The sequence below is a fragment of the Thalassophryne amazonica genome, chromosome 15 (genome assembly GCF_902500255.1).
Source record: "Thalassophryne amazonica chromosome 15, fThaAma1.1, whole genome shotgun sequence".
NCBI classification, from domain to species: domain Eukaryota; kingdom Metazoa; phylum Chordata; class Actinopteri; order Batrachoidiformes; family Batrachoididae; genus Thalassophryne; species Thalassophryne amazonica.
Genome location: NC_047117.1, coordinates 656,223 through 683,501, shown reverse-complemented (window position 1 = coordinate 683,501; position 27,279 = coordinate 656,223). Strand labels below are relative to the sequence as shown.

The 27,279-nt window shown below is 42.8% G+C and overlaps 1 protein-coding gene across 1 annotated transcript in view; it reads right to left on the bottom strand.

The window, feature by feature from the left end:
• Positions 1 to 292: 292 nt before the first annotated feature.
• eif4a3 (eukaryotic translation initiation factor 4A3) overlaps positions 293 to 27,279 on the bottom strand; it is a 55,204-nt gene continuing 28,217 nt past the window's right edge. Inside the window, 4 exon segments of the mRNA XM_034188403.1 lie at positions 293 to 403; positions 509 to 636; positions 11,786 to 11,893; positions 12,016 to 12,131. Coding sequence (XP_034044294.1) covers positions 387 to 403; positions 509 to 636; positions 11,786 to 11,893; positions 12,016 to 12,131 — 369 coding nt within the window. The 3' untranslated portion in view covers positions 293 to 386.

Sequence of the window (27,279 nt, the reverse complement as noted above, 5' to 3'; positions counted from 1 at the left end):
GGAGCACGAACAGCCCCGCCTTCTTTAAGTGCCCAGCAAGTGGTGCTGGAAGTTCGTGTGCGACACCTGGAATTTGGCTGACACCTGCCGAGAGACAGTCGCATAGACACTTGCTGTCTTTTGGCAACTGGTGTGCGTGAGCAGTTGTAGCGACATCTGTATGAGACGTTTGAGGCGGCTCCGATTTTTGATGAGTGGCATTTGATTCCTCCTTTGTGCGCCATTCTGCCTCAATCATGTTATGTGTGAAGGGGCCCTACACAGGAACAAAATTAAGTCAACATGTGCATACTAATGTGGAAAGAACAAAGGTTTATTTACAAAGAATTCAAACTTAAAAAACTGGACTTGATGTAACAAAAGGGGGTGGGGCTCCGAAGACAACTTCAGATGAGATCAGCCACTGCAGTGAGAGAGAGAAAAAGAACCAATCACAGGAGAGTCCTGCTGGGTGGAGTCAAAGGAGAACTCAAAGTGCTCACTGTTCTAATTGGCTGTGATGTCGTACCGTTCATGGGCATTTCATCAATCTGGGTGGAGTAGTACTGCTCGATGTCTCTCAGGATCCGGATGTCGTCGTTCTTCACAAAGTTGATGGCCACGCCCTTACGACCGTAACGACCTGACCGACCAATCCTAGCAGAGGTCAAAGGTTACATCAGACCATTCAAAACATGATCAGAACTGGCACAAGAGCACACAAAACAAATGTCAGCATGTGGACACGGGGCTCCAGAGTGCTACATCGCTAACCAAACGTTAGCTTGATGAAACAATGTTTGGCTGAATTTTTAAACAACTCAGTGGATAACTATTTAAGACAAAGTTGTGCAAATTCAGTACATTTCAGAGTAAGAATTATACTCCTGAGATACACACACACACACACGAGAATATGAACAAAGTGAAGTAAACAGCCAGTGAGTCCAGATAATCTCTTTATGAATCCCTTGGGATAACTCCCCCAGGAGGTTTGGCTGATGTGTTCTGACAACTACTCTGGATATACAAAAAAATAAAAAATACACCTAACATGAACACATGCAACAAAACAGGAAAACTGCAGTTTGTGTTGCTGAAAAAGCACCGATTCAATACATCATACAACCAGCAAAAAGAACAATGCAACAGAAAACTGCACAAAACAGACCTATTGATAGATGCAATAATTCTGGCCTGTAGATCACAATCAACCTAAATCCGACGGCCTCTTAAATATCTGGGGAAGAGGAAAAAGCGTGGCTCCAGGAGAGGTGCGAGGCACAGACTGTGGAGACGCCGCAGCAGATTCCCGCTGCCTGTCATCACTGTCTAATGTCCGCTCGGTAAGCAACAAACTGGATGAACTTGTGCTGAGAGCCCAGCATGACAGTGAATTTACAGAGTAATCTTGTGTGTTTGACGGAAACATGGCTTAAAGTTCCCATGATGCACTGTTTCTTTTTATTCACATCTTTTTGCTCTGTATGCACCACTCTGCATTTAATCATTAGTGATTGATCTCTGCTCCCCTCCACAGCATGTCTTTTTCCTGGTTCTCTCCCTCAGCCCCAACCAGTCCCAGCAGAAGACTGCCCCTCCCTGAGCCTGGTTCTGCTGGAGGTTTCTTCCTGTTAAAAGGGAGTTTTTCCTTCCCACTGTCGCCAAGTGCTTGCTCATAGGGGGTCGTTTTGACCATTGGGGTTTTACATAATTATTGTATGGCTTTTGCCTTACAATCTAAAGCGCTTTGGGGCAACTGTTTGTTGTGATTTGGCGCTATATAAATTAAATTGATTTGATTTGATTTCACATTGACGTATTTGTAGAGCTGCTCATTGTAGTGTATTGTCTACGCCAAGTTTAGCAGCTCTACGTCGGGTTTTTTCTCCCTACGCAGCAGTATGTTGAGGGCTACGTGGGTAGGATGGAAGAAATTAAACATGTTTAATTTTGTTCAGCGTAGAGCGCTGGACACAGTTTTAAGCAGGTCTGCGCAGCACAGGGTTACTGCATGCAAGTCTGTGCAACACGGTGCTCCTGTATACAACCAAAAACTGAGTGCATGAATCCAGAGGAATCAGCTGGAGAAGAGGATTATGCAGCTGCACCGCCTCTGTGTGATCAGAACAGCTGATGGATGTGTGTGCTCATAACAGGGAATCAGACCTCAACTCATAAATCCAGAAACAGAACCGAAACAGCAGGGGTCTCTCTCTCTTTCGCTCTGTCTGTCTGATCAAACAATAAGCGCTGTGACTTTAAAATAAAAGTGCACTCACTGCATGTCGGTGCGATCATCAAACGCCCTGATCGATCAGGTCTGATCAAACCAGAGGACCTGATCGGAGCAACCGGAGCTTTAAAAGTTTAGAGTCACAGCGCTTTATTCACAGCAGCCTTGACCACAGCCACACTTGGCATCATCAATCAATCAATCAATTTTTTTTATATAGCGCCAAATCACAACAAACAGCTGCCCCAAGGCGCTCCATATTGCAAGGCAAGGCCATACAAGAATTATGTAAAAACCCCAACGGTCAAAACGACCCCCTGTGAGCAAGCACTTGGCTACAGTGGGAAGGAAAAACTCCCTTTAAACAGGAAGAAACCTCCAGCAGAACCAGGCTCAGGGAGGGGCAGTCTTCTGCTGGGACTGGTTGGGGCTGAGGGAGAGAACCAGGAAAAAGACATGCTGTGGAGGGGAGCAGAGATCGATCACTAATGATTAAATGCAGAGTGGTGCATACAGAGCAAAAAGAGAAAGAAACAGTGCATCATGGGAACCCCCCAGCAGTCTACGTCTATAGCAGCATAACTAAGGGATGGTTTAGGGTCACCTGATCCAGCCCTAACTATAAGCTTTAGCAAAAAGGAAAGTTTTAAGCCTAATCTTAAAAGTAGAGAGGGTGTCTGTCTCCCTGATCTGAATTGGGAGCTGGTTCCACAGGAGAGGAGCCTGAAAGCTGAAGGCTCTGCTTCCCATTCTACTCTTACAAACCCTAGGAACTACAAGTAAGCCTGCAGTCTGAGAGCAAAGCGCTCTATTGGGGTGATATGGTACTACGAGGTCCCTAAGATAAGATGGGACCTGATTATTCAAAACCTTATAAGTAAGAAGAAGAATTTTAAATTCTATTCTAGAATTAACAGGAAGCCAATGAAGAGAGGCCAATATGGGTGAGATATGCTCTCTCCTTCTAGTCCCCGTCAGTACTCTAGCTGCAGCATTTTGAATTAACTGAAGGCTTTTTAGGGAACTTTTAGGACAACCTGATAATAATGAATTACAATAGTCCAGCCTAGAGGAAATAAATGCATGAATTAGTTTTTCAGCATCACTCTGAGACAAGACCTTTCTGATTTTAGAGATATTGCGTAAATGCAAAAAAGCAGTCCTACATATTTGTTTAATATGCGCTTTGAATGACATATCCTGATCAAAAATGACTCCAAGATTTCTCACAGTATTACTAGAGGTCAGGGTAATGCCATCCAGAGTAAGGATCTGGTTAGACACCATGTTTCTAAGATTTGTGGGGCCAAGTACAATAACTTCAGATTTATCTGAGTTTAAAAGCAGGAAATTAGAGGTCATCCATGTCTTTATGTCTGTAAGACAATCCTGCAGTTTAGCTAATTGGTGTGTGTCCTCTGGCTTCATGGATAGATAAAGCTGGGTATCATCTGCGTAACAATGAAAATTTAAGCAATACCGTCTAATAATACTGCCTAAGGGAAGCATGTATAAAGTAAATAAAATTGGTCCTAGCACAGAACCTTGTGGAACTCCATAATTAACTTTAGTCTGTGAAGAAGATTCCCCATTTACATGAACAAATTGTAATCTATTAAACAAATATGATTCAAACCACCGCAAAGCAGTGCCTTTAATACCTATGGCATGCTCTAATCTCTGTAATAAAATTTTATGGTCAACAGTATCAAAAGCAGCACTGAGGTCTAACAGAACAAGCACAGAGATGAGTCCACTGTCCGAGGCCATAAGAAGATCATTTGTAACCTTCACTAATGCTGTTTCTGTACTATGATGAATTCTAAAACCTGACTGAAACTCTTCAAATAGACCATTCCTCTGCAGATGATCAGTTAGCTGTTTTACAACTACCCTTTCAAGAATCTTTGAGAGAAAAGGAAGGTTGGAGATTGGCCTATAATTAGCTAAGATAGCTGGGTCAAGTGATGGCTTTTTAAGTAATGGTTTAATTACTGCCACCTTAAAAGCCTGTGGTACATAGCCAACTAACAAAGATAGATTGATCATATTTAAGATCGAAGCATTAAATAATGGTAGGGCTTCCTTGAGCAGCCTGGTAGGAATGGGGTCTAATAAACATGTTGATAGTTTGGATGAAGTAACTAATGAAAATAACTCAGACAGAACAATCGGAGAGAAAGAGTCTAACCAAATACCGGCATCACTGAAAGCAGCCAAAGATAACGATACGTCTTTGGGATGGTTATGAGTAATTTTTTCTCTAATAGTTAAAATTTTGTTAGCAAAGAAAGTCATGAAGTCATTACTAGTTAAAGTTAATGGAATATTCAGCTCAATAGAGCTCTGACTCTTTGTCAGCCTGGCTACAGTGCTGAAAAGAAACCTGGGGTTGTTCTTATTTTCTTCAATTAGTGATGAGTAGAAAGATGTCCTAGCTTTATGGAGGGCTTTTTTATAGAGCAACAGACTCTTTTTCCAGGCTAAGTGAAGATCTTCTAAATTAGTGAGACGCCATTTCCTCTCCAACTTACGGGTTATCTGCTTTAAGCTACGAGTTTGTGAGTTATACCACGGAGTCAGACACTTCTGATTTAAAGCTCTCTTTTTCAGAGGAGCTACAGCATCCAAAGTTGTCTTCAATGAGGATGTAAAACTATTGACGAGATACTCTATCTCCCTTACAGAGTTTAGGTAGCTACTCTGCACTGTGTTGGTATATGGCATTAGAGAACATAAAGAAGGAATCATATCCTTAAACCTAGTTACAGCGCTTTCTGAAAGACTTCTAGTGTAATGAAACTTATTCCCCACTGCTGGGTAGTCCATCAGAGTAAATGTAAATGTTATTAAGAAATGATCAGACAGAAGGGAGTTTTCAGGGAATACTGTTAAGTCTTCTATTTCCATACCATAAGTCAGAACAAGATCTAAGATATGATTAAAGTGGTGGGTGGACTCATTTACTTTTTGAGCAAAGCCAATAGAGTCTAATAATAGATTAAATGCAGTGTTGAGGCTGTCATTCTCAGCATCTGAGTGGATGTTAAAATCGCCCACTATAATTATCTTATCTGAGCTAAGCACTAAGTCAGACAAAAGGTCTGAAAATTCACAGAGAAACTCACAGTAACGACCAGGTGGACGATAGATAATAACAAATAAAACTGGTTTTTGGGACTTCCAATTTGGATGGACAAGACTAAGAGACAAGCTTTCAAATGAATTAAAGCTCTGTCTGGGTTTCTGATTAATTAATAAGCTGGAATGGAAGATTGCTGCTAATCCTCCGCCCGGCCCGTGCTACGAGCATTCTGACAGTTAGTGTGACTCGGGGGTGTTGACTCATTTAAACTAACATATTCATCCTGCTGTAACCAGGTTTCTGTTAGGCAGAATAAATCAATATGTTGATCAATTATTATATAATTTACCAACAGGGACTTAGAAGAGAGAGACCTAATGTTTAATAGACCACATTTAACTGTTTTAGTCTGTGGTGCAGTTGAAGGTGCTATATTATTTTTTCTTTTTGAATTTTTATGCTTAAATAGATTTTTGCTGGTTATTGGTGGTCTGGGAGCAGGCACCGTCTCTACGGGGATGGGGTAATGAGGGGATGGCAGGGGGAGAGAAGCTGCAGAGAGGTGTGTAAGACTACAACTCTGCTTCCTGGTCCCAACCCTGGATAGTCACAGTTTGGAGGATTTAAGAAAATTGGCCAGATTTCTAGAAATGAGAGCTGCTCCATCCAAAGTGGGATGGATGCCGTCTCTCCTAACAAGACCAGGTTTTCCCCAGAAGCTTTGCCAATTATCTATGAAGCCCACCTCATTTTTTGGACACCACTCAGACAGCCAGCAATTCAAGGAGAACATGCGGCTAAACATGTCACTCCCGGTCCGATTGGGGAGGGGCCCAGAGAAAACTACAGAGTCCGACATTGTTTTTGCAAAGTTACACACCGATTTAATGTTAATTTTAGTGACCTCCGATTGGCGTAACCGAGTGTCATTACTGCCGACGTGAATTACAATCTTACCAAATTTACGCTTAGCCTTAGCCAGCAGTTTCAAATTTCCTTCAATGTCGCCTGCTCTGGCCCCCGGAAGACAATTGACTATGGTTGCTGGTGTCGCTAACTTCACATTTCTCAGAACAGAGTCGCCAATAACCAGAGTTTGATCCTCGGCGGATGTGTCGTCGAGTGGGGAAAAACGGTTAGAGATGTGAACGGGTTGACGGTGTACACGGGGCTTCTGTTTAGGGCTACGCTTCCTCCTCACAGTCACCCAGTCAGCCTTTCCCGACTGCTCGGGATCTGCCAGGGGGGAACTAACGGCGGCTAAGCTACCTTGGTCCGCACCGACTACAGGGGTCTGGCTAGCTGTAGAATTTTCCACGGTGCGGAGCCGAGTCTCCAATTCGCCCAGCCTGGCCTCCAAAGCTACGAATAAGCTACACTTATTACAAGTACCGTTACTGCTAAAGGAGGCCGAGGAATAACTAAACATTTCACACCCAGAGCAGAAAAGTACGGGAGAGACAGGAGAAGCCGCCATGCTAAATCGGCTAAGAGCTAGTAGCTACGCTACCTAGCAGATTCCTAAAAACACACAAAGTGAATAATGTGTAAATAATTTAGAGGTGATTCAGCAGAAGGAGTGCTTTAGTTAAGGCACCAGACAGGCCATGAAGCAGTACAGGTAACGCACGGCAACAGTGCTAAAAAATAAAATAAAAATCCACCAGACAGGCTGTGGAGCAGCACAGGTAACGCACGGCAACGGTGCTAAAAAAATAAAATAAAATAAAAATCCACCAGACAGGCTGTGGAGCAGCACAGGTAACGCACGGCAACAGTGCTAAAAAATAAAATAAAAATCCACCAGACAGGCCATGGAGCAGCACAAGTAACGCACGGCAACGGTGCTAAAAAATAAAATAAAATAAAAATCCACCAGACACGCTGTGGAGCAGCACAGGTAACGCACAGCAACAGTGCTAAAAAATAAAATAAAAATCCACCAGACAGGCCATGGAGCAGCACAAGTAACGCACGGCAACAGTGCTAAAAAATAAAATAAAAATGAAAGCGTTAGCAAGCTAGTTAGCTTGCTAAAAAAAAAAATTGATATGGCCAAAAAATTGAAAAAAGTGCTCCGTCGCGACGTTTCGACCGTTAGAGGTCTTCTTCAGGCGTTGGAGCACGGTGAAAAAGTCTTGAAAAAGACTGTTAGTTCAGAGTCCAAAGCAGCAGGTAGCAGTCTCTGTGTAAACAGTTCGGCGTTCGGTGCGGAAAGACACAGGAAGTCGGTGTAATCATCTGTACACAATGAAAATGATCCACCAAGACAAAATAATAAAAAATAATAATGTTACATGACTGTTTCTGACGTGCACCACCGTGCAGGAGAGAACAGCGCGCTTACACAGAGGCAGAAAATAGCAGCTTTGGCTACATACATGGCAGTAATTCAACTGTAAAAACCTCATGATACAGTCCACTGTTTGTTCTGCACAGCTGGCAGGAGTGAACTGGTTTTAAATAGCGGCAAGGTACATGTGACTGTGTGAACACATTAAAAAGCGAGCACAGGCAGCTGCAAGCAGATCTACGAACACGGAAAAAGGCTGAGTACACGCGCATTTCAGGCGTATTTAAATGAAACACAGTGCCACAATACGCAGCTCTGCGAATACGCCGGTGTGAAAGGTGCTTTACATGAAGTTCTGTGAGGATAATGTGTCAGAGAATAAGACTGAAAATATTCCCAAATAACAAACCCTGGGTGTCCAAACAATTGAAAATCTGTCTTAATGAAAAGAAGGTGGCCTTCTGCTCTGGTAATGTGCAATTAAGGCAGCAAAAAAAGGAGACAGCTGAGAGGGAACATACGAGGTCTATTAGAAAAGTATCCGACCTTATTATTTTTTTCAAAAACCATATGGATTTGAATCACGTGTGATTACATCAGACATGCGTGAACCCTCGTGGGCATGCGAGAGTTTTTTCACGCCTGTCGGTTACGTCATTCGCCTGGGGCAGTCTTTGAGTGAGGAGTCGTCCACCCTCTCATCGTTTTTTTCATTGTTTAGGAATGTCTCAGACTGCTGCTTTGTTTGATCAAAATTTTTCCAAAACTGAAAGGCACAACTGAGTGGACACCATTCGATAAATTCAGCTGGTTTTCGGTAAAAATTTTAACAGCTGATGAGAGATTTTGGTCTGGTAGTGTCGCCGTAAGGACGGCCCACGGCGCCTGATGGCGATCTGCGCTTCGAGGCGGCAGCGTCTCGCCGTTTCAAGTTGAAAACTTCCACATTTCAGGCTCTGTTGATCCAGTAAGTCGTCAGAGAACAGAGAACTTTCAGAAGAAGTCGGCATGAGGAGTTTATTCGGACATTCCATTGTTAACGGACATTTTGTAATGAAAGAACGTGCAGGCAGAGTCGCATGTCGGGCCGGACCCGACCGCGGGGGGTCGCGACAGGAAAAACACCTCCGTTGGAAACCTTAACGGACAAGTTGGAACATGCCCAAGCTGTTAAACAATTTCTCAGTTACTCACTTGTTGAAAGCCATCAAAAGCCGCCTGAATTTTACAAATGGTTTTCAACACGGAGGTGTTTTTCCTGTCGCGGCGCACACAGATTCGCCGAGTCGTCACGGAAACGACTCGGCGAATGTGCGCGCACGTCTTTCATTACAAAATGTCCTTAAACAGTGGAGTGTCCGCATAAAGTCCTCATGCCGGCCTCTTCTGAATCTTCTCTGTTCTCTCACGACGTCCTGGGTGAATTAAGCCTTAAATTAGGATGTTTTCAGGTCGAAACAGGCCGACGACGGCGCCTGGAAGCGCTGCACGACGTCCCGCTCTGTGGGAAGTCCTTACACCGACAGAAACACCCCATAATCTCTCATCAGCTGTTAAACTTTTCACCAAAAACCAGCTGAATTTCTCGAATAGTGTCCACTCGGATATTCCTCACAGGTCCAGAAAAAATTTTGATAAAGCAACGCGCGCCGTCTCGAGCAGCGTGTGAAACAAAGGAATTCAGCCGAGAGGGCGGGACCACATCTCACTCAAGGCCTGCCCACAGGGAAATGACGTCACTGACACGCATGAAAAAAAACGCATGCACACGAGGGTTCAAGCATGATTGGTGTAATCGCATGTCATTCAAATCCATATAGTTTCTTTTTATAAAACTGCCGGTTAGTTTTATAAGATACCTCGTATTTAAGGCAAAAACTGAGTACAAGAATAAAGTAGAAAGTACATTTTTCAGTGGCAACATAAAACAAGCCTGGGAAGGTCTAAATACACTGATGGGCAAATCCAGTAAGAAATGTGATGCTCCTACAAGCATCGATCAATGTTTTGTTGATGAGTTAAAGCAGTTATTCTGTAGATTTGATAAAGTGGATGATAAACAGGACTGTGATGAGATCTGTAAAGTCTCCCTGCAGGAGCACCCACAGCCGTCACTGAGGATGTCACGGCTAAAAGTCTGTTTAAACTGAAGCCAAACAAGCCCACTGAAGCCCGTTACTCAAAGACTGAGCTCCTCAATTCAAAGGAGTCCTCTCCAGACTCTAATTCCCTCCTTGTCACAGGACTGCCCAAATCCTGGAAATTCTCCATAATAAAGCTGATCCTAAAAAAGCCAGGAGCAAGCAAACCTGAAGATCTTCGGCCCATTGACATAACCTCCATATTATGTAAAACTATGGAAAGAGTTTGAGTTGACCTCCGGTGACCCTCTGCAGCTGGCCTATAAGAGGGACAGAGGTACTGATGGACATGATGTCAAAGCAGCGTCCGCTTGTTAAAGCACACGCTCGGGTTTTGTTTGTAGACTTCAGTGCAGCTTTTAACTCTATGAAATGACACGTTCTTCTGAAAAGGCTGATTTAAATGTTGAAAAGGGCCTGATGCTCTGGATCAGAGACTTTCTGTCCTGTCGCCCTCAAAGGGTCTGTCCTAACAACATTCTGTCACTCATCAGCACTGGCTGCCCACAGGGTGGCGTCCTTTCACCGTTACTCTTCTCTCTTTTTACAAACAAATTTGCAGTGAATGACAAACTTTAAAGTGATTAAATATGTGGATGACACAGCCCTAGTCGGCCTGCTACAGGACTCTGAGTCCTCTGGCGAAGCCTCCTATCTCGCTCACACTAAGGCTCTTGAAGCTTGGTGTCTCAACAGCCAGCTGGAAATCAATGTGTCTAAGACAAAGGAGCTTGTTTTTCACACAAAGCAAGAACTGACTGTGCAGCCAGTTTCACTCGATCGCCAGCTTGTTGAAACGGTTGAAACTTTTAAATATTTCGGTACAGTTCTCGACAGTCACTTGAGCTTCTCTGAAAACACTGATTTTATCTTTAAGAAATGTTCACAGCAACTCAGTCTGCTTAGAAGATGAAGCTGTCTTGGTGTCAATCTGCAGATTTTAGAGCCTGTGTGTTCTGCACATATTGAGAGTATTTTAACATTTCATCTTTGTGTTTGGTCACTTGAGTTGTAAATGTAAAGACAAATTAAACAGAATTGTAAAACCATATTCACAGTGAGAGGACAAGGAGGAGCTCAGAGAGTCCTGACAGACAGATCTCATCCTCTGTCCTGTCAGTTTGAGCTCCTGAAGTCTGGGAGGCGCTACAGAGCTCCTCTGGCCAAAGGTTCTTTTAAAAAAAAAATCTTTTATACCAAATGGCGTCACCATAATGAACTCAAAAAAGTGACCACTCCACAGATAAAACCTGAACTGCTTTACTTGCATTTTATTTATCTTACTAGGTCTTATACTACTTCTTCCTTTATTCCTACACTTTTATTATATCTTATCTTTGTTTTACTGGATTTATTATATATTTTTATGCATGACAATGTCTGTATTTTAGTGTTGTGTTTTTTGTGCTGGTGAGCCAAAGACAATGTTCCACCTCGGTGGACAAAAAAAGAATTATTCTATTCTAAACCACACCACACTGCAATATTCCATTTTCCCCATGAAGACAGTTTACACGCCGCCGTCGTCCTACAGATTTGCTGTTTAACCATGATGGCTAGTGGACACACTGAGTGAGGCGGCGCTCTTATTTGAACACAGTTCACCTCCTCAGGCCTCCTCATGTTTTTGGCAAATGCATATGTGCTGCTTAATCGCGTCACCAAGCGGCGCTTTGATTCACTGTGAGAACACATCCAGGAAAAGGTCCAATCAGGACTCTTGTCTCTTGTGACAAACAGGGCCTGTTTACCAAAAGAAATGAAACACATGGTTCGTCCACAAGCCGTGGCCCCGAGCATAACCCCCCACCCTTCGTATTTACACTGATCTCAAAAACGTTTCCCAGAGAGACAAAAAAAAAAAAAAAAAGAAAGCAGACAGAAACACACAAAGCACAGAGGCGCACTGCCATTTACACACTGAACAGTTTGTGTGCGGTCAGATCTGTTGCTTGCTGGCTGCAGTAGTGATGCCACGCCCCTTTCCAAAACATTCAAAGATTTTCCAAAAGTGCTCAGACCACCCACAGAGTCAATAAATGGGGGGGTACCTGTGGATGTAGAGCTCTCTGTTGTTGGGCAGGTCGTAGTTGATGATCAGAGACACCTGGGGGACGTCCAAACCTCGAGCCCAAACGTCCGTGGAGATCAACACGCGGCTACAAACACACACACAGTACATCACGTGACTCGACAGCAGTTGGCGATTGGTCCACGGGGCGGGGCGTGGTTTTACAGGATCAGGCCTGGGATCTCATGGCGACCACAGGCCAACCATTACCTGGCTCCAGATCGGAACTCCTTCATGATGGACTCCCTTTCCTTCTGGGGCATGTCTCCATGCATGGATGACACGGTGAAGTTCGCCTCCCTCATCTTCTCAGTCAGCCAGTCAACCTGAACACAGACTCACACACTCAGCTTCCCACAAGGCTTTGCTGCTGCAGCTTCACTGACAACCTTCAAGTCACCCTCCTCAGTGTGCCGCTCTCGTTGGAGTGGCAACACCCACAATGTGTCTCTTTGTCCCAGATTGATCTCTTTCAGTGTAGCTTCTTGTTCTAACTTTAACACCAAGTTTTTTTGGAGTAGGGAGATGAAAATTGGTACACGTGTGACTTGCATAGACGTACAAAAACGTCTCTTGCACCATTGGTCTACTCTAAACAGGAAGCCAGCCATTTTGAATTTTCTTCTCATTCTGGCACACGTATTTGAACAAACTCCTAGGGATTTTGTCCAATGCACTTCAAATTTCTTTCACAGCATCCAGAGATGATACTGATCAGAAGTTATCAAAAGCTTTTCTCTATGTCGAAGGGTGTGGCTGCTATGGCGCCGCAATTTTGACTAGGGATGGGTATTGATAAGATTTTATCGATATCGATGCCATTATCGATTCTGCTTATCGATCTGATTCCTTATCGATTACCTTATCGATACCTCGTGAATTTTGTACTAAAAGTAGGCTTTACAGGTTTTCTATGTATTTCCTTGAGTCTTAAAGTAAATAAATATGAAATTAGTCACTGTATCCTTGATCTCTGGACATAAATAAAAATAAACAAAACTGTGTTTCGCTTTGAAGTTATTAATTCAGACTGGACTCTATCGTTCTATCTTGACTTGTCAGAGAGCCGCGCAACGTTTGGAGCTGTGTGAACAGAACGGAGGATGATTCTTGTTTCTTTCTCGCAAGGAGACAGGAGTCCCAGTTAGTAACTTTAATCCGCACAAAAGTGAATCACAACTCATATTCAGGGATGAAAGTGGTGAAAAACAAAAAAAGCTGAAACCCAAAATTACCCCCCAACACCACCTGCAGGAAAATGTTTCAATTCTAGAAGCTCTGAAATGCAATCTGGGACTATTCCAGACAATAAACTGGAGTGAGTGCTAGGGGTGTCGGAAAAAATCGATTCACGTCCAAATCGCGATTCTTATTTATTACAATTCAGAATAGATCCAAAATGTCCAAGAATCGATTTTTTAAAAGCATTTTTTAAACATAATCTTACTTACTCGCTGCGTGTACTGTTTGTCAGGCAACGGCTTCCGTATTACAGCATCTCCGCGAGGGTGGTCCGGCGTGATTCAAACACTCGTGAGCTGCAGAGTTCAGTGGCTGTAGCTTAGCATGGCGGACGAAGCGCTAATTCAGCCAGCACCGTCTTTGCTGAAGGCAAATGTTTGGGCGCATTCTGGATTTTATTATTTGCTGCGTAAGAAGGAGCTTGACATGACTTACGCAGTGTGCAGAATCTGCGAAATGAAAGTCAAGTACTTCGGAAACACTTCAACTCCGCAAGCCCACATGCTACGCTATGACCCGGAGCTAAAAGGAGCGGAGCAGCATTATCTGCCGACCAGCGCTTCACAAACCTGCCAGCCAACTCCGAATGAGCAAAGCAGATAAGTAAATTTACATCTAGAATCACTTGATTAACCTTGTAAAGCTGCATTTCCTTGAATGTAAACATTTTGTAATATAACTATTTCTCACAGCTCTTTGAATCGAAAATCAATTCTGAATCGAATTGTCACCCCAAGAATCGGAATCGAATTGAATCGTGAGTTGTTGTACGATTCACATCCCTAGTGAGTGCAGCATCCATTTAGGTGAGAGGAAAAAAAAATATATATATACAACTTTCCTTATTCAAATTCATTCCAGTAGTATTCTGCTCTTACTAGGATGCAGCAGTTTGGCAGATAGTTCTGGAGGAAATCACTGAAGAAATTAACAAACTGAAAATATGGTTTGACCGAAACAAACTGTCATTAAACTTAAACAGGGATGAAATGGAGGTGTGAGAGTCACTCGGTGTTCACAGGAAACATTTATTTATTTCTGTATGTATTTAAGTATTTATTTATATTCATTGTTAGTTGCTATTATATATTTTCTGTTGTGTTTCTATTCAGGTTCTTTTTGTCTCTTTCTCTAAAATTGTATATAATAATCATTAGATTATTAATATATAAGCAAAAATAAATTTAAGGAATATTACAATTTGAAAACAAATGCACCCGAACGTGATGACGGCTGCAATTGCTAAATGCTAACTTTTAACATTGAAAATGCCATAGACATGCTAACACGTTAGCGTCGCTCCCGTTTTTAAGTTATAAAATACATCTATCAACTGTTTCAGAAGACCATAACAGGTCGGTTTAACATAGAAAAGGTAAATAATACTCACAGACGTATGCTCTTTAGGGTTTTAGCGGGGGAAAATTAAGCGAAAGAAAGAAATAAACAAAGCAACCGATCGAAGCATTGCTTCAATCTGCGAACCACTGCTTCGATTGGTTCAAGGTTCAAAGCAAAGCCATGCCGCAGAAAAGTTGATTAAGGTCCCGCTGCAGGGTCTGTAATCAATGTAGAGAAATGATCATTTTGCTGACAAACACCCGCCAAAACAACGGCCACTCTGAAGGACCGAAACAGAATCGTTAAGCACAAAGCTTATTGATGTCATGGAAGACATACAGGGGGGCGTCATTTGCTGCTATCGACAGATCTGTGTGTGGTCTTCGGAGTGACATTGCATCAGAATTTTGGCTCTCTGTTGGGACTGTTTACACAGAGACTGCTACCTGCTGCTTTGGACTTGAACTAACAGTCTTTTTCAAGACTTTTTTACTTATTTACTTTTTTACCTTTTTACTCTTTTTTTTAACTTTTTTACTGTGCTCCAACGCCTAAGGAAGACCTCTAACGGTCGAAACATCGCGACGGAGCACTTTTATCAGCTAACTTTCATCAGCGTTGGCAAGCTAACTAGCTTGCTAACGCTTTTGTTTTTATTTATTTATTTATTTTTTTTTAGCACTGTTGTCGTGCGTTACCTGTGCTGCTCCACAGCGTGTTTAGTCGATTTTTATTTTATTTTAGCACCGTTGTCGTGCGTTCGCTGTTGTTGTGCGTTACCTGTGCTGCTTCATGGCCTGTTTGGTGCCTTAATTAAGGCACTCCTTCTGCTGAATCACCTCTAAATTATTTACACATTATTCACTTTGTGTGTTTTTAGGAATCTGCTAGGTTGCGTAGCTACTAGCTCTTAGCCGATTTAGCATGGCGGCTTCTCCTGTCTCTCCCGTACTTTTCTGCTCTGGGTGTGAAATGTTTAGTTATTCCTCGGCCTCCTTTAGCAGTAACGGTACTTGTAATAAGTGCAGCTTATTCGTAGCTTTGGAGGCCAGGCTGGGCGAATTGGAGACTCGGCTCCGCACCGTGGAAAATTCTACAGCTAGCCAGGCCCCTGTAGTCGGTGCGGACCAAGGTAGCTTAGCCGCCGTTAGTTCCCCCCTGGCAGATCCCGGGCAGTCGGGAAAGCAGGCTGACTGGGTGACTGTGAGGAGGAAGCGTAGCCCTACACAGAAGCCCCGTGTACACCGCCAACCCGTTCACATCTCTAACCGTTTTTCCCCACTCGACGATACACTCGCCGAGGATCAAACTCTGGTTATTGGCGACTCTGTTTTGAGAAATGTGAAGTTAGCGACACCAGCAACCATTGTCAATTGTCTTCCGGGGGCCAGAGCAGGCGACATCGAAGGACATTTGAAATTGCTGGCTAAGGCTAAGCGTAAATTTGGTAAGATTGTAATTCACGTCGGCAGTAATGACACTCGGTTACGCCAATCGGAGGTCACTAAAATTAACATTAAATCGGTGTGTAACTTTGCAAAAACAATGTCGGACTCTGTTGTTTTCTCTGGGCCCCTCCCAATCAGACCGGGAGTGACATGTTTAGCCGCATGTTCTCCTTGAATTGCTGGCTGTCTGAGTGGTGTCCAAAAAATGAGGTGGGCTTCATTGATAATTGGCAAAGCTTCTGGGGAAAACCTGGTCTTGTTAGGAGAGACGGCATCCATCCCACTTTAGATGGAGCAGTTCTCATTTCTAGAAATCTGGCCAATTTTCTTGGATCCTCCAAACTGTGACTGTCCAGCGTGGGGACCAGGAGTCAGAGCTGTGGTCTTATACACCTCTCTGCAGCTTCTCTCCCCCTGCCATCCCTCATTACCCCATCCCGTAGAGACGGTGCCTGCTCCCAGACCACCAGTAACCAGCAAAAATCTATTTAAGCATAAAAATTCAAAAAGAAAAATAATATAGCACCTTCAATTGCACCACAGACTAAAACAGTTAAATGTGGTCTATTAAACATTAGGTCTCTCTCTTCTAAGTCCTGTTAGTAAATGATATAATAATTGATCAACGTATTGATTTATTCTGCCTAACAGAAACCTGGTTACATCAGGATGAATATGTTAGCTTAAATGAGTCAACACCCCCGAGTCACACTAACTGTCAGAATGCTCGTAGCACGGGCCGTGGCGGAGGATTAGCAGCAATCTTCCATTCCAGCTTATTAATTAATCAAAAACCTAGACAGAGCTTTAATTCATTTGAAAGCTTGTCTCTTAGTCTTGTCCATCCAAATTGGAAGTCCCAAAAAAACAGTTTTATTTGTTATCTATCGTCCACCTGGTCGTTACTGTGAGTTTCTCTGTGAATTTTCAGACCTTTTGTCTGACTTAGTGCTTAGCTCAGATAAGATAATTATAGTGGGCGATTTTAACATCCACACAGATGCTGAGAATGACAGCCTCAACACTGCATTTAATCTATTATTAGACTCTATCGGCTTTGCTCAAAAAGTAAATGAGTCCACCCACCACTTTAATCATATCTTAGATCTTGTTCTGACTTATGGTATGGAAATAGAAGACTTAACAGTATTCCCTGAAAACTCCCTTCTGTCTGATCATTTCTTAATAACATTTACATTTACTCTGATGGACTACCCAGCAGTGGGGAATAAGTTTCATTACACTAGAAGTCTTTCAGAAAGCGCTGTAACTAGGTTTAAGGATATGATCCTTCTTATGTTCTCTAATGTCATATACCAACACAGAGCAGAGTAGCTACCTAAACTCTGTAAGGGAGTTAGAGTATCTCGTCATAGTTTTACATCCTCTTTGAAGACAACTTTGGATGCTGTAGCTCCTCTGAAAAAGAGAGCTTTAAATCAGAAATGTCTGACTCCGTGGTATAACTCACAAACATCGTAGCTTAAAGCAGATAACCCGTAAGTTGGAGAGGAAATGGCGTCTCACTAATTTAGAAGATCTTCACTTAGCCTGGAAAAAGAGTTTGTCGCTCTATAAAAAAGCCCTCCGTAAAGCTAGGACATCTTTCTACTCATCACTAATTGAAGAAAATAAGAACAACCCCAGGTTTCTTTTCAGCACTGTAGCCAGGCTGACAAAGAGTCAGAGCTCTATTGAGCTGAGTATTCCATTAACTTTAACTAGTAATGACTTCATGACTTTCTTTGCTAACAAAATTTTGACTATTAGAGAAAAAATTACTCATAACCATCCCAAAGATGTATCGTTATCTTTGGCTGCTTTCAGTGATGCCGGTATTTGGTTAGACTCTTTCTCTCCGATTGTTCTGTCTGAGTTATTTTCATTAGTTACTTCATCCAACCATCAACATGTTTATTAGACCCCATTCCTGCCAGGCTGCTCAAGGAAGTCCTACCATTATTTAATGCTTCAATCTTAAATATGATCAATCTATCTTTGTTAGTTGGTTATGTACCACAGGCTTTTAAGGTGGCAGTAATTAAAACCATTACTTAAAAAGCCATCACTTGACCCAGCTATCTTAGCTATTATAGGCCAATCTCCAACCTTCCTTTTCTCTCAAAGATTCTTGAGAGGGTAGTTGTAAAACAGCTAACTGATCACCTGCAGAGGAATGGTCTATTTGAAGAGTTTCAGTCAGGTTTTAGAATTCATCATAGTACAGAAACAGCATTAGTGAAGGTTACAAATGATCTTCTTATGGCTTCGGACAGTGGACTTATCTCTGTGCTTGTTCTGTTGGACCTCAGTGCTGCTTTGATACTGTTGACCATAAAATTTTATTACAGAGATTAGAGCATGTCATAGGTATTAAAGGCACTGCGCTGCGGTGGTTTGAAATCATATTTGTCTAATAGATTACAGTTGTTCATGTAAATGGGTGAATCTTCTTCACAGACTAAAGTTAATTATGGAGTTCCACAAGGTTCTGTGCTAGGACCAATTTTATTCACTTATACATGCTTCCCTTAGGCAGTATTATTAGACGGTATTGCTTAAATTTTCATTGTTACGCAGATGATACCCAGCTTTATCTATCCATGAAGCCAGAGGATTCGCACCAATTAGCTAAACTGCAGGATTGTCTTACAGACATAAAGACATGGATGACCTCTAATTTCCTGCTTTTAAACTCAGATAAAACTGAAGTTATTGTACTTGGCCCCACAAATCTTAGAAGCATGGTGTCTAAACAGATCGTTACTCTGGATGGCATTTCCCTGATCTCTAGTAATACTGTGAGAAATCTTGGAGTCATTTTTGATCAGGATATGTCATTCAAAGCGCATATTAAACAAATATGTAGGACTGCCTTTTTGCATTTACGCAATATTTCTAAAATCAGAAAGGTCTTGTCTCAGAGTGATGCTGAAAAACTAATTCATGCATTTATTTCCTCTAGGCTGGACTATTGTAATTCATTATTATCAGGTTGTCCTAAAAGTTCCCTAAAAAGCCTTCAGTTGGTTCAGAATGCTGCAGCTAGAGTCTGACGGGGACTAGCAGGAGAGAGCATATCTCACCCGTGTTGGCCTCTCTTCATTGGCTTCCTGTTAATTCTAGAATAGAATTTAAAATTCCTTCGTCTTACTTATAGGTTTTGAATAATCAGGTCCCATCTTATCTTAGGACCCTCGTAGTACCATAGTTAACCACCATTAGAGCGCTTCGCTCTCAGAACTGCGGGCTTACTTGTAGTTCCTAGGGTTTGTAAGAGTAGAATGGGAGGCAGAGCCTTCAGCTTTCAGGCTCCTCTCCTGTGGAACCAGCTCCCAATTCAGATCAGGGAGACAGATACCCTCTCTACTTTAAGATTAGGCTTAAAACTTTCCTTTTCGCTAAGGCTTATAGTTAGGGCTGGATCGGGTGACCCTGGACCATCCCTTGGTTATGCTGCTGTTAGACGTAGATTGTGGGGGGGTTCCCATGATGCATTGTTTCTTTCTCTTTTTGCTCCGTATGCATCACTCTGGCATTTAATCATTAGTGATCGATCTCTGCCCCCCTTCACGGCATGTCTTTTTCCTGTTTTTTTTCCCTCAGCCCCAACCAGTCTCAGCAGAAGACTGCCCCTCCCTGAGCCTGGTTCTGCTGGAGGTTTCTTCCTGTTAAAAGGGAGTTTTTCCTTCCCACTGTGAGCCAAGTGCTTGCTCATAGGGGGTCGTTTTGACCGTTGGGGTTTTTTTATAATTATTGTATGGCCTTGCCTTACAATATGGAGCGCCTTGGGGCAACTGTTTGTTGTGATTGGCGCTATATAAGAAAAAGTTGATTGATTGATTGATCATTTCTTAACGATACCCGAAAGGAACCGGTTCTCAATACCCATCCCCTAATTTTGACCCTTTGCCATGGAACACTCAAGTCATGATAACTCCTTCATGCTTTGCCTGATTGCTTGAAACTTCACATGTGATGGACAGTTGGCCTCTGAACACACCTGGCCCTCTGTTTTGTGTTCTGAGCGCCCCCTAATGATGAACAATCGACCGCTCATAAATCCTTCATGCTTTTACCAGATTGACTTGAAACTTCACATGTGTAATGAGTGTCAGCCCCTTACCACAACTTGCCCCTGTTTGTACACTGAGTGCACCCCTAGTGGATGAACTATGAACATGTCATAACCCCTTCATGCCATTGTGTGATTTGCTTGAAATTTGAGCTGTGTGATGAGTGGTGCCCCCCTGTACGCACATGTCCACATCTGGTCACAAGGGGATGCGCTGGCCTCGGTAGGCGGTCGCGTGGAACGAGGGGCCCGATATGACTGCTTGCAGTCCTAGTTGTTATTGTTTTTGGTGTTGTGCAGTGAGTTTGTCTGGTGGGTTTTTTTTTTTTTAATTTATACTGTCTCTGTTGGAAGTGTGCATATTATATATGGGGGTGTTTGTGCACTTTGTTGTGTCAGAACCTTTCGCTTGTGTTGCAGAAGATGACAGCCTGTGTTATGGTCAGAGTATCGTAGAGGTAACACAATGTGTCAAACTTCACTCCTCTCTCTCCACTGCCACGAAAACTGCTTTATCCCTCCAGAGTCAACTCATCACTGCAGGTGAGAGACGGAGACACACAGACAGACATTTAGCATTATTCTAAAATCACACAATACACCGAGTTACAAAAACAAACACACATTCTGGACCTGAGCACAGGGACACACGGGGTCCACGCCCCTGACCCCAATCACCTTCAGGCCTCGTTGGGATGATGCAACTTTAGGGACGTGACCTGACCTTCAGAGCTCGGCGAGCGATGGCCTCAAAAGGACAAATTTTAGGCAGAGACTTTGGTACTTTTTCAGCATGTCCAATGGCTCACAGGACGGCCTTCTCTGCAACCTACAGCTATCAAAGTTCACTTCAGATCATTGACTCCGCTTTCAACAGGGATGAAAGTGGTGAAACACCCACACATACACAAAAAAGCTGAAACCCAACCCCCCCCCCCTTTTTTTTTTTTTTTTAATTCTAGAAGCTCTGAAATGCAATCTGGGGCTACTCTAGACCAATAAAATGCAGTGTGAGTCCAGCAATCCATTTCAGTGAGAATAAACCCAGGTCGTCTTATTCAAAATCACTCCTCCAGTAGCAGTAGTTTGGGACTCCGGCGAGGGGCGGTTGCATCTCCTCCTCTCTCCTCCTGTTTGTTGCTATCTCTGCCTCAACCTTCAAAGTCCCAACTTCACCAGACTGAGAATTCTTCGAACTGCATTCAGAATAACCACAGAATTGATCAGCTGGTCTCAACGCTATTGACACCATCTTTTCAACAAGGAATCAGGATGGAGGGACCCTGCGTGCCCAGAACGAACCTATCCTGCAGGCTACGTTCTCGACACCTGGAAGAATTGGCGCGTAGCATGCTTGGTGCCACTCTCGGTGGAAAATGTCGAGGATTGTTCCTATTTGTTGTCGTGGTAGGAGGGCTTCTGCTACTAGGATTAGGCACTGCACTGACCTACCGGAAAACTGGCAAGACGGCTGCCATCAAAACCACAATCCCACATCTGTCCATCATAATTACCAAGGTTGGCAAGGCTGTACAATCTCACACTGCATTAACTTTTGAACTTAAACGCAAGATGGAAACCATCTCAGAGCAGTTGTCTGCCCTGCAAAGGAACTGATGTTGGAAACCAGTGAATATTTACACAGTTGGATCTGGACAGTTAAGAGAAGCCATATTGTAATTCTGTTTGTCTGCTTAAACCAAATACCTTTTCTGCATACACGCCACAAATGGAGTCACTTGAGGTATGCTAAAGCACATTTGGACAAGCCAGCTTAATTTTGGAATAAGGTGCTGTGGTCTGATGAAACTAAAATTGAGTTATTTGGACATAAGGGGCTGTATGCATGGCTGAAAAAGAATACAGCATTCCAAGAAAACACTTGCTACCTACAGTAAAATTTGGAGGTGGTTCCATCATGCTGTGGGGCTGTGTGGCCAGTGCAGGTACTGGGAATCTTGCTAAAGTTGAGGGTCACATGGATTCCAGTTAATATCACCAGATTCTTGAGAACAATGTTCATGAATCAGTGACAAAATTGAAGTTGCTCCGGGGCTGGATCTGGCTGGATTCAACAAAACAACGACCCTAAACACTGCTCAAACTCTACTAAGGCATTCATGCAGAGGAACAACGTTGTGGAATGGCCATCTCAGTCCCCAGACCTGAATATTATTGAAAATTTGTGGTGTGATTTTAAGTGGGCTGTCCATGCTCAGAAACCAACAAACCTGAGATGTTTTGTAAAGAAGAATGGTCCAAAATACCTTCAACCAGAATCCAGACTCTCATTGGAAGCTATAGGAGAGTTTAGAGGCTGTTATTTCTACAAAAGGAGGATCTACTGAATATTGATGTATTTTTTCTGTTGGGGGCCCAAATTTATGCACCTGCCTAATTTTGTTTGAACAATTATTGCACACTTTCTGTAAATCCTAGAAACTTCATTTCACTTCTTAAATATCACTATGTTTGTCTGCTATATGATATACTTAACTGAAATTTCTGATCCAAACAACCAATGATTGATAAAGGACAATCATGAAAATCATCAGGGGGGCCCAAATCTTTACATACAACTGTAGATGGGATGTAAATTGAATGGGTTAATGAAAATAAGTTGCCTGGGGTAATAAAAGATGAGTAAATCATTTGGAAACAACACATCACATACAAAGCAAATTCTCAAGAAGCATTTCAGTTTATATAAAAAAAAAAAAAGAATCACTTCTTCACAAATCACTGCACTTATTTCTTTTGTTATGTTCAAAATAAACCTTCAAATAGTTCAACAGTGAACATCCAGGAGTCACCACGTACATTTGAGATGTTCACTGTGAGGATCACTGTGAAACTATGGCTGTCACGATTAGGAATTTCTGGAGACGATTAATTGTCAGACAAATAATTGCGATTGTTGAATATATTGTCTAACCCAGAAATGCTGAAGGCTCTGGATGTGGAGGGACTGTCTTGGATGAGATGTCTCTTCAATACTGCGTTGAGGTCTGGGACAGTGCCTAAGGAGTGGCAAACTGGGGTGGTGGTCCCCATATTTAAGAAGGGGGACCAGAGAGTGAGTGCCAACTACAGGGGCATCACACTACTCAGCCTCCCTGGTAAAGTCTACTCCAGGGTGCTGGAAAGGAGGGTTCGGCCGATAGTCGCACCTCTTGATTGAAGAGAAACACTGCAAGTTCCGTCCTGGTCATGGAACAACTGACCAGCTCTTTACTTTCACAAGGATCCTGGAGGGGGACCTGGGAGTATGCCCACCCAGTCTACATGTGTTTTGTGGACTTGGAGAAGGCGTATGATCGGGTACTCCGGGATATACTGTGGGAGTATGGAGTGAGGGGGTCCCTTCTCAGGGCCATCCAATCTCTATACTCACAAAGTGAGAGCTGTGTTCGGGTGCTCGGTAGTAAGTCAGACTTGTTTCCGGTGGAGGTTTGCCTCCGCCAGGGCTGCACCTTATCACCAATCCTGTTCATGATATTCATCGACAGGATATTGAGGTCTAGTTAGGGGAGGAGGATTTCAAGTTTGGTGGGCTCAGAGTGTCATCACTGCTTTTTGCAGATGATGTGGTCCTGTTGGCTTCATCGGCCTGTGACCTCCAACACTCACTGGATCAGTTCGCAGCCGAATGTAAAGGGGCTGGGATGAGGATCAGCACCTCTAAATCTGAGGCCATGGTTCTCAGCAGGAAACCGATGGATTGCCTACTCCGGGTAGGGAATACGGCCTTGCCCCAAGTAAAGGAGTTCAAGTACCTCGGGGTCTTGTTCACAAGTGAGTGGACAATGGAGCGTGAGATTGGCCGGAGTCGGCGCAGCAGGGGCGGTATTGCATTTGCTCTACCGCACTGATGAAAAGGGAGCTGACCCAAAAGGCAAAGCTCTTGATCTGCTGGTCAATCTTCATTCCTACCCTCACCTATGGTCATGAGTGTTGGGCCATGACCGAAAGAACTAGATCACGGGTACAAGCGGCCAAAATGGGCTTCCACAGGAGGGTGGCTGACAAGCTCGGTCATCCGTGGGGAGCTCGGAGTAGAGTCGCTGCTCCTTCGCGTTGAAAGGAGCCAGCTGAGGTGGTCCAGGCATCTGGTAAGGATGCCTCCTGGGCGCCTCCCAAGGGAGGGGTTCCAGGCACGTCCATCTAGGAGGAGACCCCAGGGAAGACCCAGGACTAGGTGGAGAGATTATATCTCCACAATGGCCTGGAAACGCTCCGGGATCCGCCAGTCAGAGGTGGTCAATGTGGCCTGGGAAAGGGAAGTCTGGAGTTCCCTGCTGGAACTGTTGCCCCCGCGACCCAAACCCAGAAAAGCGGTTGAAGATGAATGAATGAATGAATATATTGTCTATTTTTTTCCCTTTATATTCTACTATCGTAGTATAATTAGCTTTAATGATACACATTCTGTGCTCTACACTTTAATGAATAAGAGCAATTTAACGTTTTGAATGTCAAGAAATAGACAAAGACATTAGTATCTTCTCCATTCCTTAAGAGGATTTATTGTGATCAATCTGCTGCATCAGGGCAAACACTGAAGCAAACTCATATTCACCAAGAGCCAGTTGACTGGATGCACCAGCTGCTGATGCATCAGCTGGCGATTGTGCTGGTGTGGTCTTCCCAAGTTCAGCGTATTGCTGTGGGTGGTGGGTCTGTAGACGTTTCAGATTTGTTGCCTTAGCGCTTTTGACCAGCACTTACTACGGCGAAGTTTACATATCACTTCCTCCAGGTTACTGGGCTCTCCCTTATCGTTAGGCTTAAAACTGAAATGCTTCCACAGCTGTGCCATGGTGCGTGGCTTTGGAACCAGAACCTCCTCACCCTCCATGTTATATCCTAGCCTCGCTAACTTCCGACCAAGACGAGAGGGAAATGGAGTAAGTGAGTGAGGCTGCGATGCTGCAGCACGATGACATCAGATTCTGAGTCGTTTTATGCAACTTTGTGGATAAAATAAATAATTCATGGTAATCACAAATATGAAAATCATGACTGGCAAATACTGTAATAATTGTGTCTGCCCTATGTGAAACTACAATATATAAATAAAAAAAATTACAATTAGGGATGGGTATCGAGAACCGGTTCCTTTCGGGTATCGTTAAGAAATGATTCGATCCACCGACATCAATAAGCTTTGTGCTTAACGATTCTGTTATCGGTCCTTCAGAGTGGCCGTTGTTTTGGAAGGTGTTTGTCAGGAAAATGATCATTTCTCTACAATGATTACAGACCCTGCAGCAGATCTGTAACCAACTTTTCTGCAGCGCGGCTTTGCTTTGAACCTTGAACAAATCGAAGCAGTGGGTTGCAGATTGAAGCAATGCTTCGATCTATTGCTTCATTTATTTATTTATTTCGCTTAATTTTCCCCCGCTAAAACCCTAAAGAGCATACATCTGTGAGTATTATTTACCTTTTCTATGTTAAACCGACCTGTTATAGTCTTCTAAAACAGTTGCTAGATGTATTTTCTAACTTAAAAACGGGAGCGATGCTAACGCGTTAGCATGTCTATGGCATTTTCAGTGTTAAAAGTTAGCATATAGCAGTTGCAGCTGTCATCACGTTCGGGTGCATTTGTTTTCAAATTGTAATATTTCTTAAATTATTATATACAATTTTCAAGAAAGAGACAAAAAGAACCTGAATAGAAACAACAGAAATATAAAAGCAACTAACAATGAACATAAATAAATAAGTGTTTCCTGTGAACACCTAGTGACTCTCACACCTCCATTTCATCCCTGGTTTAAGTTTAATGAGAGTGTTTCAGTCAAACCATATTTTTAATGTGTTAATTTCTTCAGTGATTTCCTCCAGAACTATCTGCCAAACTAGAAAACTGCTGCATCCTAGTAAGAGCAGAATACTACTGGAATGAATTTGAATAAGGAAGTTGGGTTTTTCCTCACTAAATGGATGCTGCACTCACTGCAGTTTATTGTCTGGAATAGTCCCAGATTGCATTTAAGAGCTTCTAGAATTGAAACATTTTCGTGCAGGTGGTGTTGGCGGTAATTTTGGGTTTCAGCTTTTCTTTGTTTTTCACCACTTTCATCCCTGAATATGTCAATCGTGAGTCACTTTTGTGCGGATTAAAGTTACTAACTGGGACTCCTGTCTTCTTGTGAGAAAGAAACGAGAATCGTCCTCCGTTCTGTTCACACAGCTCCAAACACTGTGCGGCTCTCTGACAAGTAAAGTTAGAATGATAGAGTCCAGTCAGAATTAATAACTTCAAAGTGAAACACCATTTCGTTTATTTTTATTTATGTCCAGAGATAAAGGATACAGTGACCAATTTCATATTTATTTACTTTAAGACTCAATGAAATACATAGAAAACCTGTAAAGTCTACTTTTAGTACAAAATTCACAAGGTATTGATAAGGAATCGGATCGATAAGCAGAATCGATAATGGCATCGATAGATAAAATCTTATCAATACCCATCCCTAATTACAATTTGTAATGCATTTGACTTTCACATCAACAAACGCCGAGTCATTAACTGTTACACTGAACAGAAATACAAACAAATGTGCTGACAGGCGACAGCTTAATGCTAACTTCAACACTGAAAATGCCATAGACATGCTAATGCGTTAGCATCGTTCCAAATTTAAGTTATAAAATACATCCAACTGTTTCAGGTAACGCACGGCAACAGTGCTAAAAAATAAAATAAAATCCCAGACAGGCTGTGGAGCAGCACAGGTAACGCACGGCAACGGTGCTAAAAAAATAAAATAAAATAAAATCCACCAGACAGGCGGTGGAGCAGCACAGGTAACGCACGGCAACAGTGCTAAAAAATAAAATAAAATCCACCAGACAGGCCATGGAGCAGCACAAGTAACGCACGGCAACGGTGCTAAAAAATAAATAAAATAAAAATCCACCAGACACGCTGTGGAGCAGCACAGGTAACGCACAGCAACAGTGCTAAAAAATAAAATAAAATCACCAGACAGGCCATGGAGCAGCACAAGTAACGCACGGCAACAGTGCTAAAAATAAAAAAAAATGAAAGCGTTAGCAAGCTAGTTAGCTTGCTAAAAAAAAAATTGATATGGCCAAAAAATTGAAAAAGTGCTCCGTCGCGACGTTTCGACCGTTAGAGGTCTTCTTCAGGCGTTGGAGCACGGTGAAAAAGTCTTGAAAAAGACTGTTAGTTCAGAGTCCAAAAGCAGCAGGTAGCAGTCTCTGTGTAAACAGTTCGGCGTTCGGTGCGGAAAGACACAGGAAGTCGGTGTAATCATCTGTACACAATGAAATGATCCACCAAGACAAAATAATAAAAAATAATAATGTTACATGACTGTTTCTGACGTG